The following is a 21,052-nucleotide window of genomic DNA, read 5'->3' on the forward strand; positions in this document are numbered from 1 at the left end:
TAATTACACACACACACAGTTCTTACACACAACCACTAAAGGCACAACCTCAGTAGGAGAGTCTTCAGGTGGTGCAGTATCTTCAGCAGGTGCATCGTTGTCTTCTTCCGCTGAAGGAGTACTAAGAGTAGGCAGTGGGTATCTGGGTGCGCGGCTGAAGAACATCTTGATAGGCAGTTGCTGGCGCTGTCTTTTCATATGCGTAAGTAGGCTTTTGTAGGGTATTGCTATCTTTGATCATATCCAAGAGTTTCAACTTCTCCTGAATAGTAAGCATCTTCCTCCAGCACTTAGTTTTATTGTCAGAAGGCTTAGAAAAAGCAGCATGTTTAGGAGCCATCATGGGGCTTAGATAAAAGTTCTCAGAAAGTACATACGTAGTGATGTAAGCGTGTATGAGAAAAAATTGCGATAGAGTGAAGCCGCGAAAGTCGAAGCGTGATATAGTAAGTTATCACTGTACTATCCTCTACACGGCCCTATAAGTGAATAAACAAAATTTTTTGAAGTCGAAATAATGGAGCGAGGTAATAAATCTTTACGAGGTTTTAGGAGAATATTTGTTTCAAGTTATTGTTGCAGGCATATACAGGAGTGAGTAGAAAGTGCCTTCACCAAGTGCTACCACAATATGCTGTGTTACTACTGAAAGTTAAAACACATTTAACATGTTTGCGGTGGATATAAATTTTACTAAACGGTTTGATGGGCCATAATCTGTTATAAACAAAGTACACACTAAATTGAAAAGTCCTGCTTTGAAAATTATTTATCTGTTTCAGTCCTTATGCATTTAATATTTGATAGCTGTCATAGTTACAGCAGTTGCTCCAAGTATATATTTTCAGTGGGACTAAAGTCAGCATTTTTAGTTGGCTACTCAATTAACCTTTTTAGCCGTTCAAAAATAACTTTGGCTTCTGTTCAAGGTCAGTTTTGTTAAAATGGGAATTTCTCTCCTACTGTCTGATCTTTTGCAATGTTTTCTTCCAGCCATTTTATTGTTGTATGGGAGTGTCTTTAATTAATTTTCTGGGTATTTATATGTGTTCTTGATTTTTATTAGTACCTTTGAATTGCTTTTCATATTCTCCACCTGACTTGCGTTTGTCCACCTCTGTTCCCTTTTTCTTCATATTACTTTGTTTGTAGTAACCAACAGGGTGGTCACATCGATGGTTTCCTATAAACTGAGTGTTCATAATCTGGTTTCATCAGATTGAGAATACGGTTTGTAATGTATGCAAATGCTAAGTTTCAAACCTATTGAAATGTACACTGTGTTTTGCTAGCCATACCCAAAAAATTCTATTTAAATGTATTTTAACAAATGGAGGTGAAAGGGGCCCTACCCATTGTTTTGAGATTTCTAATTTGTCTGTTATTTTATTGATCAAAAAAGGAAATATATGTTTATCTAATCCTTTTAATTTTTAATGTATTATCAATTCATCATCAGTTTGTCTACCTGTTTATCCAGTATCAAAGTCATTGAGTGCAAGACAGAAATCCTAGATGCTGGATATTTGTGTCTGCCCAAAGCTACACTATCCCATACTGCAACAAATTAGAGTCACCTAACATGAGCTGAACATAGAGGAAAAATTGCAGTACCTAAAGAAAATATAGGGAGAATGTTCCATAAAATGCCAAGAGTGGGATTTGAACCATATCCTCTGGAGCCCCGAGGAAGCTACTATACACACTATATAATACTATTAGTTGATATTTAAAATGATTACATTAAGAAATTCCAAATGTTTTAAATTGTGTCTTTTAGACAGGTGACTGGATATGGTTAAAAGAATTTTATCAGCAACTGATTGATGAAAAATGGCAAAGAAAAAAGAAAAGCAAGGAGCACTGGTACCAGAAGGCTATCCTTTCAAAGTTTCTTTACTACAGGTTAGTTATTTAATGTAATGCTGTTAATATATAAAAAACCATAAAGTGCCTTTGTATTTTCTTATTAGGATCTTTTATTGGTTATGGTGTCTCCTTTTTACTTTTTTTTACATCCACTTGTTTTGGTTTGTGTTGCATCTTACTGTGTAACTTACTAAATGACTTGTGCCTCTGATACATTTAAAATGCACTCTCAGATGGTGCACCACTCAGTGGTGTTTATATTACTTATTGAAAGTTTATTCCATTACACACTAATGCAAATACATGCTGGAATAAAAACCTAAAAATGTTTTGATGTGAGCAAGCCATTCAGAGTAACAACAGTAATCCTAGTTCTAGTTTTTTTTAATGTTTCGTCAAATGTTCTAATGTTGAGGCACTATAGCTTTGTGTTTATAAGGGTGAAATAAATAGTAAAATACAGTATTTCTATTAATGCTCTCATTGGTTTTTCCTACAAAATAAAGCACCTTGCCATTTATTTTTCAATTAAGGTAAATTCTTGTAAAGTAATTATACACAGCTTTCGTTTAGAATATTTAGATGTCCTCATAGATCAGTTAGGAGGATTTTGAGACCTGTGACACTGGAAACTGGATTAAACTGGTGACAGAGTATTATATTTGGACTAGACAAACTCTACATGAATTGCAAAATTGCACAGATGGAAAAACAAGATCATAGTATTTTGTCTTGCAAAGTTTTAAATGACTATTACTCAGTAATTTGTTATAGAGAGATTAAATTTTGCATGTAATATAGATTTATATATCTTCACATTAATTTCAGTAGCTTGCATTGATGATGTAAAATGCTGATCATGCTCCTTTGCACAAAGCTTTCTTCTTTGAAGTGGGAATCCAATTTGCATAAATAGGCTCATAAATAGGCTCAGCTAGTAATCTGTTGGAAAGGACATACTGGCAATTGTCTAGTCTATTACACTTCTGCAGAGACTGAAGAACTTGAGAGGTTGCATGTATGATGGAAGAAAATTAAACTGAAATAGAGCATTGCTAATGGCATTTGTGCCTAGGTTCACAGGCGGTGGCTGTGGCAGAGTTTGCTTTGGTTTTCTTTACTTTTATCTACCGATTATAGCACCATTGGAAAATTGTATTTTATATTATTTATAATAACACAAAAATAATTAAAAAGACTCTGTTTAGTCCATGAGAAACAACTCAAAATCTTCAGTGTCTGGCTTTTCTTTATCAATACTTTCACCATCTAGTTGGTTTTGATAAAGCAATCTTAAACCCTACTTAAGTAGTATAAACCATTTTTGACTATATATTTATTAATTGAAGAAATTATATAGCATTGATAATGTATTTTAGAAATTTATATTGGTCAGTAACTTTATGTATTTGGTATCTTACAAATATATACTCAGTGACCTCTTTTTAGGTGCACTGCAAAAGCAAAATTTCACCCACTTGAATTTCTTGAGGCATGGATTCAATAAAGCTCTACAGATATACTTGAGGATTTCAGTTCATGCAGGATTTCCAGAAATATGTAATTTCTAAACATTTTTCAGATGCACATTTATGCTTAAGCTTTTAGTTTTTCCTCATCCCAAAAAGGTGTACTCTGGCGATAGAAGGTACACATGTTGAGAAACTGCGCTTAGCTACAATGTGAAATTAAAATGATGACTGATTATTATTAAAAAGTGTGTGGTTTGTCAAGATGACATTCTCAACATCATTAGACCACAACCACCATGACCACAAGCTATGATGCAGCTATGAATTGAAGCAGTTTATGCCAAATTCTGAACCCTTTATTACATTTATGTTGTACCAGTACTCAGTTGTCTCAGTTTTGGAATTGACTATCTGCTGACAACAGTTCTATCACAGTCACTTAAATTGCATGTGTATTGTTCATTATAATGTTTGGTTAAACAACAACTAAATTTCTTGTCCGGAGTTGCAGCCACGTGATTGGCCATTGGTGGAAGAGGCTATTTGCGTAAATGACCAGATGTAGCTAATAAATTGACCACTAACTGTATATATGGTTTTGGCTTTTTTTTTTGATAATCTGAAAAAAAAATGACTTAATATGAAACCATAGAAGAATCATTTAATATGAGCATATCTTTTTACAGAGCCTAAAAGGAAAAACGAATTAGTGTTGAAATCTTGATTGTGTAGGTGGAATGTTTGATCTGTGTTTTTGTTTGTTCCCGTAGCATTAATGGAGATGGAAATGCAGAACCAATGTCTACCACCTCGGATGAATCTTCACAACCTGATGATGAGGAACAAGAATGTGATGAAATTGGACCTTCATGGCCTGCACCTTTTGGAAGTGCAACACCCATTTCTGAAGATAATGATTCCTTCAAACAAGTACAAAATTAAACTTTTTTTTTTTTTATAGTTGGGACCGTTTTTCAATGGTTTTATGTTATGATGTGTTTCTTTCTTTCTCATCCTTTTATTTGAGGTTCAGGGCCAGGCTGCGTAAGACATAGCATAGCTTGTTAGAGCAGAGCATGTGGATACCCAGTTTCTCCATAACAATAAATATATAAACAGTCAGTCATTTTCCAACCCACTATATCCTAACACAGGGTCATGGGGGTCTGCTGGAGCCAATCCCAGCCAGCACAAGGCAGAAACAAATCCTGTGCAGGTCGCCAGTCCACCGCAGGACACACACACCAAACACACATTAGGGACAATTTAGAATCGCCAATGCACCTAACCTGCATGTCTTTGGACTGTGGGAGGAAACCCACGCAGACACGGGGAGAACATGCAAACTCCACGCAGGGAGGACCCGGAAAGTGAACCCAGGTCTCCTTAACTGCGAGGCAGCAGCACTACCACTGCGCCACCGTGCCACCCATATACAAACATATTCTAGCAAATACATTTTAGTTGTTGCAAACTAGACATAAAATATACAAATGAAACAACACCACTGGGAACACAGCACAAAATGTTTGTATCTTAAACTGCCCTCTTCATTATGTTCAGCATTATATTGTAGTAATCTGACATAAGTTAATACTTTGGGTTTGTCAAATTTGCTTTATTAGGATTTGGATTTTCTGTTGAAAATAAGGATATGCTTATATAGGCAAGTTTTAAAATTTTGTTGCTGAAATGTACAGTTGTACTGTAAGTGCTGATTTTGTGTTTTTATTGTCTTTCTTTTGCTCATGGTGCACCTGTGAAATATGAAGTGTTTATGGCACATGCACAATTGTTTAAAAGATACATGAAAAACTTGCAGCTTCCAAACCTAACTGAAAAACTTAATCCTTTACAAAAACAGCCATTAATGAATACAGTGTAACATATTCAAAGAGAAAGTAGAATAAGACACACTGGTATTGCCTGTTATTAACTGTAATGTACAAGCCTAGGCAAAATCAGTTCTAGTTGTTCAAATGTATTCAGCACAGTGTGGTTGGTTTCAGTAATAACAGACTCGTTCCCTTTATTTGTGCAAGGATGAGAGAAAAAGAATATGAAGAAAGGTAAGGCGGTCTGTATTTTAGAGAGTCCCTCCTGTGGCTTGTTTGGGCCCAAAGTGACACCTCCTTCTGGGATGCACATGTGTTATATCGGCAAGACCAGGAGGGGTGGAGCTAATTGCCATCACTAAATTAACAAACAGTACAGAATAAAACTTTAAAGTAATGCATGACAATGCTTCCATGACTAGATGAAAAGTAGCAGTTCAAAAAAGAAAAAAAAAAACAAAGAAACTGCTAGTGAACTAAAGACTGTGTGTCGGACCCACAGCTGAGAACGGGATGTAAAGGAATAACACATGGGAGTAACCTAAACAGAGACTCTATTTTTTTCCCTTTATAATTTTAGAAAAAAAATTAACACAGGTGACCTGAATATTCTGTTTCATTCTTCTCTGTTGTTTCAGACAGCGCGTTTAAATCAACATTCAACTAGGATGCAGACTGCACGTAGACTGTGGTACTTAGTGTTCATAGCTGACATTGAAAAGGCTCCTTTTACAGTGGTTACTTTAAAGAACTCTCAAGTAAAGAAAAGGAAAGACAAAAATATTGTGGTTATTTTCCATTGTCTTTAATGAAAAGGGATTTTTTTATGCCATGATAAATACTAACATTTAAATATTGAGCAACAAGTCAGGGTGGTCAGAGTCAAGAACTTGGGCCTTTTTTAAAAACTATTACACATGAAAAAAATGCCTTTGGCAGGATTGTTAATTTTGTGCAAATTTTCATTAAAATGTGAGAGATTTTTGTTACAACCGTAAAGTAATGCTACTAGCATTTCCGTGGTGCTTCCTCTTTTGTTTCTAGCCTATGACAGCAAAATGTCACAGAGCTCCTTTTCTCCTTTACTTAAAGTTTTAAAACCTGTCATTTTCAATTATTGTCACATTTTATTCAACCTTTTCATTCACAAGTAGAACTAACCAGTTATGTATAAAACTGGGCATTGCATTACAGTTGATAAAGCAGTCTGTCTTATAAAGAAAAGCTCAAAAGGGTGGCCAATATGTAGAAATAAGGATAACTATAGTATAGAAAGTACGTTCATTATAAACTCTACTATTGAAGTGGGAAAATATTATTATAAAAAAAAATGAACAGCACAAATAAAACAATGCCTCACTTCTGTGCTTGGAGATTGTTCAAGGGCCTGCTATAAACATTGCAGCTGAAGTGGAGCAGAGCTATGTCAGGCTTTTTTGGAGGCTGGTGCGCATGAAACGTGCTCACTTGAAATGGGCTAACCAGCATTTGGGCCAGATTTTGTAGGATTTTGATTGCATATCCCATTGCATGAGATTTTGACTGTCATTGGCCTATAAAATGTCTATTAAATATGAATCAGAATATTTCCTTTGATTATTCTGTGCATAATTGTAAATAATCTGCATCTTTTCAGTGTTTATAAATACAAAGGCCTTGCAGTTTAATGTTGTTTTTTTTCAATGCAATAGTTTTTGTCTTATTCTTTTAGATTAAAAGAATGTCTATTGTCTTGAGTGCTCCCAATGGACATGTTCCCTTGGATAAGTATAGACGTTAATTTAATTATGAATTATTGTGGGTTAAGTAGTGCTTTAAAAATTGATTTTTGTACAAAAACATTAATGTAAAAAGTCGTAATATCGAATGGGAATGTTTAGGGATGCTCCAATCAAGTTTTTTAAGGCAGGTACCGATCCACTATTTTCATGTTACTTGATAGGCCGATTCTGATACCAATTTTCTTTATCCCTTAAATTTTTTTTAAACTACACTCTAGCATAACTAGACTCACAAAAGCCTTATGTCCTGTTATTTTATCTTGGTAGAGTAATATATATATTGCTCTACTTTCCCCTATTGTATTATTAATATGTAGCCTTAGAATGCCTAGTCCCACAGACTTACCACTGTTTATAAGGTATTATTCTATATAATGTATCCCCACCATCCCTTCTATATCTATAACCTCATGCAATTAGATTTAGTAAAAAGACAAGCAGGAGTTAAGTTACACATACTGTGCATCCGGAAAGTATTCACAGTGCATCTCTTTTTCCACATTTTGTTATGTCACAGCCTTATTCCAAAATAGATTAAATTCATTTTTTTCCTCAGAACTCTACACACAACACCCCATAATGACAAAGTGAAAAAAGTTTATTTGAGATTTTTGCAAATTAATTAAAAACAAAAAAACTGAGAAATCACATGTACATTAAGTTTTCACAGCCTTTGCTCAATACTTTGTCGATGCAGCAATTACGGCCTCAGGTCTTTTTGAATATGATGCCACAAGCTTGGCACACCTATCCTTGGCCAGTTTCACCCATTCCTCTTTGCAGCACCTCTCAAGCTCCATCAGGTTGGATGGGAAGCGTCGGTGCACAGCCATTTTAAGATCTCTCCAGAGATGTTCAATCGGATTCAAGGCTGGGCTCTGGCTGGGCCACTCAAGAACATTCACAGAGTTGTCCTGAAGCCACTCCTTTGATATCTTGGCTGTGTGCTTAGGGTCGTTGTCGTGCTGAAAGATGAACCCTCGCCCCAGTCTGAGGTCAAGAGTGCTCTGGAGCAGGTTTTCATCCAGGATGTCTCTGTACATTGCTGCAGTCATCTTTCCCTTTATCCTGACAGGTCTCCCAGTTCCTGCCGCTGAAAAACATCCCCACAGCATGATGCTGCCACCACCATGCTTCACTGTAGGGATGGTATTGGCCTGGTGATGAGCAGTGCCTGGTTTCCTCCAAACGTGACACCTGGCATTCACAACAGAGTTCAATCTTTGTTTCATCAGACCAGAGAATTTTGTTTCTCATGGTCTGAGAGTCCTTCAGGCGCCTTTTGGCAAACTCCAGGCGGGCTGCCATGTGGTATCCTTTAATAAGGGCGTGTAAATAAAGGCAAGCTTCAAAAGGGCGACCTCAATTGGGTGGAGCGAATAAAGGCAAACGCAACAAAATTATTACAGAAAATTTATTAGATAAAGGCAATGATTGAACGTATAAAAAGGCGAAAGCAAGAATATTAAAACATCCAATTAATTAATGCATGAACTTCTAACAAACTATTTCTAAAGCTCTCTATATTTCGTTGTTTTCTGCTCTTACTCATTGTTGTGTTACACTTGAAGCTGTAGATTATGTACAATGCCACGTAGATATTCGAGATGCGGTCTATTAGCATAATCAAGGACAATTGATTTAATTCGCTCCGAAGTGTCTCTGTAGGTCTTCCTTGGCCTTGGAATAGGCCGAACTGCAACGAGCTGTTCAAGACGCAGCTCAGTAAGGCTCTGCTCTTTCTTAAGGCCTTCAATAAATCTCCAGATAGTTGGATGACACGCTCCCAGCAAGGATGAAAACGCTCGGTGCCATCCTTCAATCCTTTGACACAGACACGGGGAGAACATGCAAACTCCACGCAGGGAGGACCCGGGAAGCGAACCCAGGTCTCCTAACTGCGAGGCAGCAGCGCTACCACTGCGCCACCGCGCCGCCCCGGCAACCATACAACCTGATAAAATGGTGATGAGTAGTTCAGGTGGCACAAAGACTTGTAGTTACTTAAAATGTCTCTAGTTAAGGCATCATTGGTGCTCAGCTTGTTTCAGAACAGGCCTTAAGCCTGTTCAATATGTCTGCTGAGCTGTGCTCTTCATTGTGCTGTTCTTGTCAATTCATGGTGTGATGGTCTTCATCAGTTATTAACAAGAGAGAGATACTTCTACATCATCACAGGTTAGCAAGAGAGAGCTTCTTTCAGATGTTGGTAAGAGAGATGCTTCTTCATTATATGTTGGTTAGAGAGAGATTGTGAGGTTAAGCACGTACATTTGCAGATGTTCTGTCCAGCCCCTAGAGCAAATAGGACATCATGGTACTTAAAGGCTTCTGAGACAACCCAATTCCAAACATCCATAGCTCAGACCAATGGAGGAAATAGAACATCTTAACACCTGCCCCCAAACCATATGTTAAACATCCTGGCTTTCTTGTAGGGTTTAAAAGACCTTGGCAGAGAAATACTTATCCTCCCCCAAATCTGTCATAAAATTCAAAGAGACTCAGTCGTAAAAGGGGGTCAAACACGAATGCCTCTCACCAAAGTAACACTACATTGCATTGCTTTGCCTAAATTACAAATAAAGACATACAAAACATTTATCAAGTTATATGCAAAATCTTCATCACAACACCTGTATTAAAGTGTATTTTTATAATTAAACTATAGACCACAGGTGTTAAGTGTTCATTTTTTATTAAAATGAAATTTGTATGCATTCTGATCATTTTAAATCATTAATTGCACTACAGATTTTTGCTTTTAAAATTTACTTTATATATACACTAGGGGGCTCCGCCCTCTGCTTGCCCACCCCCAGGTTTGGTTTACCGGATATACAATTTAAAGAGATTGTTATTTTCATGGGAATTGTTATATATGCATTATTTTCACTTTTACTTTAAAACTTTGGTAAAAACAATATTTTTCCTTTATTTCCGGTCCCAGGTGTGGTTAAATCTCTTTCTCGTGGGGTGTATTGTGATGCTCGCGTTGTTGGGGGGGTGGCTGGAGGGGCTGAACGCTCGCTAAATAGATGTGGTCGGATCATCTGCTGGCTTGCTGCTGCTGCTGGTGAGCTGCGTGTTCTGCATGTTGTTGTTTTAAGAGCTGGGAGCACATGAAGTGTGCCAAAAGCATTCCAACAACTGCTACCTTAGATGTCTGTGAACTTGTTTTAAATTGTTTGTAAGTAGGGCATGATGTGCAGAAGTCACCGTCTCACAGGTTTTGCTTCCTAAGGCTGTAATGTCTTGTCTCTTGTGTCGTCAAAGTGTCTCTTCGAGATGATCACATCTTGATCGATTCACTCAACCCCCCCGGAGGTGCGCTATGCTACTGCCACTTTGCGTCTCTCCTGCTCACATTGTGAAGTGGGGGAGCTGAAAGATCGCTTCACTCAACCCCCCCGGAGGCGCGCTACACTCCTCCCACTTCACATCTCTCCCGTTCGCGTTGTGAAGAGGTGAGGTGAACACTTACTGAGGAAATGCGGACAGACTGGCTGCTGGCTTAGTGCTGCTGCTGCTGCTGCTGCTGCCGCTTAGGTATGTGTTATGCTTGTTGCGCTGCTCATTGATCATTTAAAAGCCTGTACAGCAGCTGTACTTTTGTCTCACGTGACGTTAAAGTGTCTCTTGTGGGATTTCAAATTGTCTTCTGAGAAGATCATTTTACATCTCCCTCCCAGGATTTCCCAAGATTTTTTTTTTTTTTATAATAGAGAGATGTGTTTTTTTACCTTCCATGTATCAGCTAGACATTCATAATTCTTGAAGTATAATTAAAAATATGGATTACCATTTTAATTATATAGTACTTGTTGTTGAATGACACATAGCAACAAATAATAAAATCATCAGAAATCGTTAGAAAAAGCCAATTTTTATTAAGCAGCAATTTCAATGTTTATTTTCATGTTTATCTTTTCTTTTTCCAATTAAAAGCATAACCTTCTTCCTTTTAAACAAGCACGTCATACAAATTCAAGCGGTGTCTGTTTTAATTTAAAGGACAAAATAAAGGTCTGAATTCCTTAAAGTATCTTTTCTTGCTGTTTGTGTATTTGTACAGGACATCTTCTCAGATTTACTTTTTTTCAGTTTATTACTTCACTTTCTTTTTGTTAATATACCAGTCATCACTCGTTCACAGATAAATCATGCTTCCACTCGCTGATGTTTGTTTACACAGTAGGAAACTGGTTGCAAAGAGAAAAAAAGCATGTGCCCTGCAACTAAATTACCGTAAAGCTTAGTAGTACTAGGGTATTGTACTGAGTTAGCCATGATCAATCTTTACTGAAGAAGGGGCCTGAGTTGCCTCGAAAGATTGCATATTGTAATCTTTTTTAGTTAGCCAATAAATGGTGTCTTTTTATCTCACATAAAGCTTAGAAAAAGCAGCGGCTGAAAATATCGGTTTTGGTGATCAGCCTTTTTACCAGTCACTGATTGAGTCTTTTTTTTGTTTGTCCAGATCAATCTGAGCATAACCTCAGATCCTTTTGGATTTGACATTTTAGATTGGCTTTAATTTCATGTTTGCATTTTTTAAGGAAAACCTAACTGATAAGGATAAATTTGCACTTGGACCTCTTGCTTCATCTCCCAAAGGACAAAATCTTACTACCCTTTTCAACGAAGGTGAAAACAGTCAGGTGAGTAACTAAATGTAAGGCTATGCAAATACATAATAATTGTGTGTAATTCAAGAGCAAGTGTAATTGGTATTTTGTATGCGTAAGTAAAGCAATTTTTTTTATTTGTTATCCTTTCTTTAATTTTGCAATAATGAATAAAAGAAGTCCATTTTGTGTTCTAAAATTGAACCTGTTTAATTTAAAAATAATGTCTTATTAGTATTCAGTCATTTTTTACTTTTCTTTAGGGTTTGAAAAATGATTTTGTTCGGAACATTTTGTGGACATTTGAGGACATTCATATGTTAGTGGGATCAAATATGCCAATATTCGGTGGAGGCAGGTATCCTGCTGTAAGCTTGCGTCTCAGGTAAGAATTGCTTATTTAACACAGAAAAAAAGCTAATATGCCCTTGAATATTTTTCCTGCATATTGAAAATTTGCAGTTAGGAGACCTGGGTTCGCTTCCCGGGTCCTCCGTGGAGTTTGTATGTTCTCCCTGTGTCTGCGTGGGTTTCCTCCGGTTTCCTCCCCCAGTCCAAAGACATGCAGGTTAGGCGCATTGACAATTCTAAATTGTCCGTAGTGTGTCCTTGGTGTGGGGATGAGTGTGCCCTGCAGTGGGGTGGTGCCCTACCCGGGGTTTGTTTCCTGCCTTGCGCCCTGTGTTGGCTGGGATTGGCTCCAGTAGACCCCCGTGACCTTGTAGTTAGGAAATAGCGGGTTGGATAATGGATGGATGGATGTCTTTAACGTTTTTCTTCCATTTATACTACTAACAAATATTTTAAATAGAGGATGTAGGAAATTAACTTTATTTATTGTTTAGTAAAAAATAAAAACTTTTAAACCATAAAGAATTTTTTGTGTACTATAATTATTAGTCATCATTATGTTGTTCACCTCTATTAAAACTATTCATGGGAAAATAATATGAAATGTGCTTGGATAATGATTTTATATATATATATATTCTTTTCTATCACCAGGGATAGTAATAAGCCAATCAATGTGTTAACAGGAATAGATTACTGGCTTGATAATCTGATGTGCAATGTTCCTGAGCTTGTTATGTGTTTTCACGTCAATGGAATTGTCCAAGTAAGTGCTTAAAGTGTATATTATAATAAGAGCATGGTAAACCCCAAGTTCCTTTCAGATGTAGTTTTTATTCTCTTAGTTGTGTTCTGAATAAACATTGGAAGAAACTTGTCAGTGATGCATTTTGAATGTTGCTGTTAACTCAGTTTGAAATGTCAGTCTGTTATATTATGATATTCTGCTGTTTGTGCTTTGTCATGCATTTTAGAATAATGCTTCTGTTGTGCTATACCATGTGCTTAAATACATACAAGTGGGGCCTTTTTTTTGCTTATTTGTTGCATGTGTAGTAGACATGAACTGAACAGTGGGCATCCTGCACGTTTACTTCCAGACCTCTTTATCATAGCTGCCTGTAGTTCAGTATGAAAAACATTTCAAGCCCCTATACTGGCAACAGTACTGTGCACTAAAGATGATGGTCTTGCTAAACGGCCACACTATCACATGTGGAATGTTTAAAGGAAGAAAGAAAGAGGCTTTATGTCAGGTTACCATGAAGTAATTTGTGTTTGCTGCACTTGTGAAGATACTGCGAAACGACTAGGTTTTATTTTACCCAAGTCTTTTTTTAAAAGTATTCTCTTTTATTGTAACCCTATCACTTAGTCTTCAAACTATGAATTGAAGTGACAGTTATTGTGTTGTTGGGAGCAGAACTGAACTGAACAGGTGCATCTCAATAAATTAGAATATCATCAAAATGTTAATTTATTTCAGTAATTCGATTCAAGCAGTTCCTTTCATTTTGCTGATTATGGCTTATAGCTAATGAAAACCCAAAATTCAATGTCTCAGAAAATTAGAATATTACATACTACCAATAAAAAATGATTTTCAATACAGAAATGTTGGCCTACTCAAAAGTATGTCCATGTATACACTCAATAATACTTGGTTGCGGCTCCTTTTGCATGAGATACACCTGTATATGGGATTGCTCTGGTCGATACAGGACCTGTACTTTGTATACCTTACTATACATAACTGGCACATGTAAATGTTCTGTTCAAACAGATACATTCCACAGACACAGCATAAAGCCTTACTCTTGTAAACAATTTCTCATTGAGTGTCTAAACTCAGAAATTGGAGGTATAGATCAGGTGGACCAGAAAAACAAATGCCGTATATGAAGTGGAATAAACATAAAGGTACACAAATTGGTGTTTTGTTTTTTTTTTTTTTATGAAATAGTTTACTATAGCAATGTACATACATAATAAATCACAACGTGTGTAATCATGTTTCTGAACATGTTTATATGTTAGCATTCATTAGGGAGTGAAACATTCAGTGTTAAAAGCACTTTTTTCTTACTTGTCCCATTTTCTTTTACAAATTTGACAAGATTATCAGGGGCCTCATGTATAAACGGTGTGTACGCACAAAAATGTTGTGCAAGTACGTTTCCACGTTCAAATCGCGATATATGAAACCTAAACTTGGCGTAAAGCCACAAACATTTCCACAGTAGCTCACACCCTGGCGTTCTGCGCTCAGTTTTGCAGACTGGCGGCACCCAGCGTCAAAGCAGTGCTACTGTTCCTGTGTGGTTACTCTTTCTTATTCAGAGAGCTGTAATATTATGAATGTAATGGATTCTGTGTCCTGTCGGAGGAAGAGAAAGCCCCGAAGCACATAGTGATTCACACACATAGAGCACATAGAAGATCAAATACAAAACAAAGCATTTAACATGCTACTTTAGTTACGATGGAATTTGAGAAACTAGTAAATTAAACAATTTTAAGATAAAGTTTATGATGTTCTACATTAATAACAAAATAAACTATGTGATTAAAGTGGAAATTTTGAGATTTTTGTGTTTTTTTCCCCCAACTGTGTGCTTTTTTTTTTTCTATGTACCCTAATAAGCTTTCATATGACACTCAAGACGGTGGGCTACGACTCACCTTTTCATGGCGACTTTGATATGTGGCAACTTCTTTTTTATTTCGGGCACTGTGCGACTTTGTGAACTTCAGTTTTCGAGTTTATCCGACACGCTGTGTCACTCGATCAACTTCCTTTTGTTGTTTATACCACTGTTTAAACCAACAAATAGTTTGTTTTTCCTTTCATCCACTTCAATTCGCTGAAATTCTTCAGTTTCCCCTGTGCTTTTGCCATTGTCTTTTCACAAAACGCTGAGCTTAAGGGCTATTTGGATTGGATGACAAATTGGACTGGACTGCCAATACTGATGCTCTATGTAAGAAAGGTCAAAGCAGACTATACTTTCTGAGAAGGTTGGCATCCTTCAACATCTGCAGTATGATGCTGCAGATGTTCTACCAGACGGTTGTGGCGAGTGCCCTCTTCTACGCGGTGGTGTGCTGGGGTGGCAGCATAAAGATGAAAGACGCCTCACGCCTGGACAAACTTGTTAAGAAGGCAGGCTCCATTGTAGGATTAAAGTTGGACAGTTTAACATCTGTGGCAGAGCGACGGGCACTAAGCAAACTCCTGTCAATCATGAAGAATCCACTGCATCCACTTAATAGTGTCATCTCCAGGCAGAGGAGTAGCTTCAGTGACAGACTTTTGTCACTGTCCTGCTCCACTGACAGACTGAGGAGATCGTTCCTCCCCCACACTATGCGACTCTTCAATTCCACCCGGGGGAGTAAATGCGAACATTAATTTTATTTTAATTCTTTTCATTTTTATTATTATTTAATTTAATATTGTTTCTTTGTATCAGTATACTGCTGCTGGATTATGTGAATTTCCCCTTGGGATTAATAAAGTATCTATCTATCTATCTGTCTGTCTGTCTGTCTGTCTGTCTGTCTGTGTTGATTTGCATATTCAAAGAGGCGTAATTCTGGCAGGAGTTGGGGCGGGCCAGGCATGTGCATGTGGGTTACTTTTCATGCTGACCGGGATTTATGGAGCGGAAGAACGTGGAAGTTGGCATTCGCACAGATTTATGCATCTGGATTTTTTAGTGTGTAAGCACATTTCCGCTTTTGTCCGCATGCCATTTTATGGTGTGAATTCTTTGCACACCGTTGTGTATGAGGCCCCAGATATTTTCCTATTTATGTTTTCATTGTAAACCCACTAATTTAATTAGATTCATTATGTGGAAATATAGTTCTGAATATATTTTTATATTCATTAATTTATGTATAGCTATGTATACCTGAATATTGTATGACTTTTATTGCTACAAAATGCCTCCCACCTGATCTAGATACAAGAATCTTATGATTAAATAGGCAATGAGAGAGGACTTTTTTGTCTACAAATTAGGGTCATGGTTTATTATTTAGTGAGAAATGAATAATGTGATACTGTGGCCAGGCCAAAAATCTGTGATTTGGCTAACATAGATGTGTCTTTGAATTTTTTTTTACAGTGTCTGGTGAAATTAATAGATTCTTACCAAAAGACAAATTGATGTGAGACTATTTATTCATTGATTGATGTCTGTAAACTTTGCATATCATTGGTGTTTTGTTATCAAACATAATAAAAAACCTATAAACATCACTGTTCTTAAATCTGGTGGTAGCTGATTCAATATTGTAGTTCATCTTGTGAACTACCCTTCAAAGTGTGTATTGATTTTCTACTATTTCTGGAGCTTGGACACAATAATGAATAAAACAGTACTACAGATTTCAAAGAAAGTAGAGGCTTTTAAGGTGTCCCTATGGTTTGATTCTTTTTGTAAATGACAATACTTAGCATCATCTGCACAGTAATATCTTTGTGGGCGAAATGCAGCAATATTCTATGTTTTAATGAAAGTGAACGTTGCACAAGTAGTAAACGGTTGTTAACCACAATGTACTATACCTTGGCAGGATTTAATGTTCCAGAATGAATAACAGATTGTTCATTTTCACATCACAATTGACATGCCAAATCTGATTTTTACATATTAAATAGTTGTTATATTAGTATTTGATAGAGGTAAGAAACAGGTGGATATAGTGGCAAATTGTGTTACACACTGTTTGTGTACAGCATTAGTCAAACAGTTCATTCATTTCCAAACATGTTTACTGTATTCAGATCAATCTAGCAGGGACCCATACTCACACCGGGCAATTAAGTTCACCAACCCACTACACATGGTCTAGATAAACAGTAGTCTGTCTTATCAGCAAATATCATTATAATGCTTTTTTCTTCTGTAAATTCCTAATAATGTTTATTGTAACAAACATTATTATAACTTTTTGTTGTGAATAATTTCTTTTTTTGTTTTAGAAATATGAAATGATAAAAACAGAAGACATACCCAATCTTGAAAACTCCACTTTTTCTACCAGAGTAGTCAAAGATATTGCTCAGAATATTTTGTCTTTTCTTAAATCGAATTGTACTAAAGAAGGACACACTTACTGGCTTTTTAAAGGTAATAAACATTCATGTTTTGTTGTTCAGAATCTGTTGAATTTGTAAGTGTATTTATTTATTTTTTCTCTTCCCCTCCCCCAGCCAGTGGGAGTGATATAGTAAAGTTATATGATCTTACAACACTTTGTGAAGAGGCACCAGAGGAGAAATACCAGAACCCCTTCACTATGCCCGTTGCAGTCCTTCTGTACAAGTAGGTACACTCTCAAATAACCAGACTTGAACTTAGTATACTGGTTGTATTTATTCAAATACTTCAGTCTCCTCTACTGCAGATTTTACCAGTTAATATTTTTCTGACTTTTGTGCAAATTTTAGCATTTGACTCCATAATCCAATGCAGGACAAAGAACTGCCTTACATACTTGGCATAGCAGCAGTTGACTAACTATAGGGACAGTTTAATAGTTTATATTATTATCTATGAAATTTAATTTAGATATATAGTTTAACAGATTTTATATTGTTTTAAGAATGTAATAATTTTACTAAATGTAAGCTTTTATGTATTTTAATGTTTTTAATATTTAAATATTGACATTTGAAGTAGTAATACATATAATAATTCAGTCATTTTTATCTAAGGTTTAAAATGTATATTTATGGAGATAAGTTACTATTCAGATATTTGTGTTTTTGGCTTTAGAGTTGCAAGCAATATGTTAATGAAGAAAAATCAAAACAGAAAGCACTATGGCACTATTAGGACACTGCTTCTGAACTGTATTAAATTATTAAATGAAGTTCGACATCCACAGGTAATGAGTAATATCAATAATGTCTCCCCAATCCCCACCCTTCAAATGCATCATTTATGTATGTAAGGAATTTACTGTACAAAGCTAAAATATGTGTCCAATAAGTTTGCTGTGTACTTTGAAGCAAAATAATTAGTTTCTAATATCATCTTTATTTGAACCAGTTAATAGTGTGGTTGTGGATAAAAGTATAAGTTCCTACTTTGAGGGAGGAGTTCCAGTGGGGAATGGTCCTAAACGTGCATGTTTTACTTATTTATTAAGAATAAAGAAAACATGGCGTCATCTGCTTTACTTGATAAAATGCTTATGAGGTTAAGGTTAAATGTCAGGTAATGATTTAAATAATACAGAGGAACATGATTTCATTAGCATGCATGATGCATCTGTAAAATTTCACAAATGTGCCTTTATACCACCTTTGACTTTGATTTATGTTTGTATTCCTTGAAATGTTGTTTTATTTTAATTTGGTAAGTATGCAGTGGATGAACATTGCATACCATTGTTGAAATATCCACTTTTGTAGATGTAATTGATCTCAAGACTTACCCTAAGTTAGTACAATGTTGTTATCCTACAATCAATTGTATATAACTGAAGAATAAATGGGTAATTTTTAGGAAAAATGATTAAAACACTGTACTTCCAGTGCCTTGGTTGTGTAACTGCACACACTGTTCTTAATTAAAGTTGTAACTGCTAAACTTTAACCAGTCATATCACATGCTGTGCTTGAAGGGGATTCATCTTTTGTAAGCTGAAGCAATTCCAATTAACCCTAAATAAAATTTGATGTTTTCTATGATATACCTGAAGGTTTCTTCAGGGCAGAGTGCAGATGTAGCCAAGCTCAATTAGTTCTTATTGCTGAAAACCATTATTAAGAAGTGAAAGACATTTGGTATCCTCAGAAGTTTATAAAGTTCAAGATGTTTGCCAAGATTTTAACAGGGCAATGAGAAAGCTCACTAGGGCGACTATAGCAACCTTAAAGAAGGTTGAATGCCAGGAGTAAGCGACAGTATCTGCCCACTCCCTGCATATTACAACTATTTTTGCAGTTCATCCACAAGGGGTAGAGTATAAAGACTGAAGCCCTACCATACAAAATACAAATTGCAAACTCAAAACATTTTGCAGGAAGAAATATTTAGTCTCCCAGACCAATGTGGAAATATGCCCAATGTTCTCGTGAGACCAAGGAAAAATACTTGGGCCTGTTTTAATACCAAAAGATATATGTTTGGCTGATGAATTTTGTTGGATTTGTATCAAAGAACATAATATCTTCTGTCAAGCATGGTGATGGCAGCATCATGCTGCTGGGTTGCTTCAGTTCTGTGGCAATAAAAGCTCTGGTAATGATGGCGGGAAAATATTTTAACAGATATCAACATATTTTGCTTTAGAGTCCTCTGCCCCCTTTCTGAAAGCTGCACTTAAAGGTCAGTTTCATCTGTAATAAATATTAAGCATACTGCCATCTCAGCCAAAGAATGGCATTGCTCAGGAATAGCCCAGACCTCGCTCTTCCAGAAAATAGTTGGACTTGCCTAATGCAGACTGTGTATTAGGACAGAATTGTTCAATTTTTGTCCCAAGGTTTTTTGCTGCCAAACAGATTTAGTAGTACAGTATACTTAAATTAAAACTGCATCCATAAAGTAGTAATTAAAGCGTGTGTACACTTTCCCAACCTATAAAAAATTCTTTTACTTTTCACTTAAATGAAGATACAAGATCTTATTAAAGGTAAAAAAATATATGACATGGTTTTCTTAATTTCAGACTTTACATCAACAAAATATTCAGTAAGGCTGTATAGTATTTTCACATCAATTAAATATATAACAATTTAACGTTTGCACCTGATTGACTGTATTCAAACTTCTTATTAGAACAAAACAAATTGAACTTCTAGGCAAAAAGTTTTTAAAAAGTTATGCTTATCTCCCACAGATTATTGCCTCTGCAAACTACATGTTATCTGAGCTCTTTGAGCTAAATGAGCCACGCAGGGATGATGGCTCCCTGCCAAACGGTAACTCAGAAGATAGCTATAGTGAAGAGGAGGATGATATACCGGAGGATAGTGATGAAAATGGTTCATGCAGTACAGGATCAGATGCCCCGGAAGATGCTACAGCAGTAGCTATAATTAAGTCAGTGGGGGAACTTTCCCTTCCTGAGAAATACAAGTCCACACATCAGATATGGGTATGACATTTTTGTGCCAGCATTTAATAAAATAAAAATTTATACTTTTTTTTTTATACTTCTTACAAATAAATAATTATGCTGAGTTAAACATTTGTGAATAAATTAAAAAGGTTATGGGCAGTATTTTCAAATGTTAGTTTAATTTGTTCTTGGAACATGTTCTCTTTTTTTCACCTCTTGAAGTGTGCAACAAATTATCATTTAATTTCGTGCTAATCATTTAGCCATTGATTTACATTTACTTAATTCTTTTGCTTACAATAGCCAAGTTGTACATTTCCAGTTTGCCATGATACTGAGGAAAGATGCCGTCATGTTTTAAGTTACGTCTTAAAGGTAAGTTTATTTGAAGATTTAAATTTTCTTCAGTTCTGTCCTTTATGTGAGTATCCTGAACTTATGATACAGAATTTAATAATTACTTAATTTGGTAGGGGCTGAAAGCCGTTGACAGTAGTATTGAAAAGGAAAGTGAGCTACCTGCTGCTGATCCCAGCACTCCAATTCCACTGAAGTATGAAGGTCTGACACCCATTGGAAGCAGCTGTGGCATGAAAAATGAAATAGCTTTGTTTCTTGATAAAGGTAATTGTCTTTATATGGTTTGTCAAGTCTTTATTTTTTGTTATCCACATAAGTGGATAATGAAGGTTTTTAACATCTATGGCATGGTCACACATCTTCTATGCTTGTTGACTCAGCTTGTAAGGAGAGTTGTGTGCTTCTTGTTAGTCAAGAGTGAGGCTGACAGAATATGAGATGTATGCCATTTTTTTTAAAAAAGCACATAGCATTATGTTGGTGCAGTGGTTAGTGCTTCAGCTTCCCCAGATCCGGAGTTATTTTTTTAAGCAGTGCTTACCTTTATTTACGTTACCCCTCAAATTAGTATTGATAAGTGAAAATGTGTTTATAAATTAAAAAATATGCATCTTCCTTAACTCTAAAATCCCTGAAGCCCACGAAACAAGTTGTAATCCCGGGCCACCTTA

The 21,052-nt window shown here is 36.1% G+C and overlaps 1 protein-coding gene across 1 annotated transcript in view; it reads left to right on the forward strand.

Annotated features, from left to right (window-relative positions):
• Positions 1 to 21,052, forward strand: part of edrf1 (erythroid differentiation regulatory factor 1) — a 65,789-nt gene that overhangs the window by 10,502 nt on the left and 34,235 nt on the right. Inside the window, exons 6-16 of the mRNA XM_039769932.1 lie at positions 1,781 to 1,905; positions 4,112 to 4,271; positions 11,517 to 11,618; positions 11,849 to 11,970; positions 12,591 to 12,702; positions 16,930 to 17,077; positions 17,161 to 17,272; positions 17,726 to 17,837; positions 19,800 to 20,057; positions 20,325 to 20,396; positions 20,495 to 20,645. Of these exons, the coding sequence (XP_039625866.1) occupies positions 1,781 to 1,905; positions 4,112 to 4,271; positions 11,517 to 11,618; positions 11,849 to 11,970; positions 12,591 to 12,702; positions 16,930 to 17,077; positions 17,161 to 17,272; positions 17,726 to 17,837; positions 19,800 to 20,057; positions 20,325 to 20,396; positions 20,495 to 20,645 (1,474 nt within the window). The remainder of the gene's footprint in view (positions 1 to 1,780; positions 1,906 to 4,111; positions 4,272 to 11,516; positions 11,619 to 11,848; positions 11,971 to 12,590; positions 12,703 to 16,929; positions 17,078 to 17,160; positions 17,273 to 17,725; positions 17,838 to 19,799; positions 20,058 to 20,324; positions 20,397 to 20,494; positions 20,646 to 21,052) is intronic.

The sequence above is a fragment of the Polypterus senegalus genome, chromosome 1, assembly GCF_016835505.1.
Source record: "Polypterus senegalus isolate Bchr_013 chromosome 1, ASM1683550v1, whole genome shotgun sequence".
NCBI lineage: Eukaryota > Metazoa > Chordata > Cladistia > Polypteriformes > Polypteridae > Polypterus > Polypterus senegalus.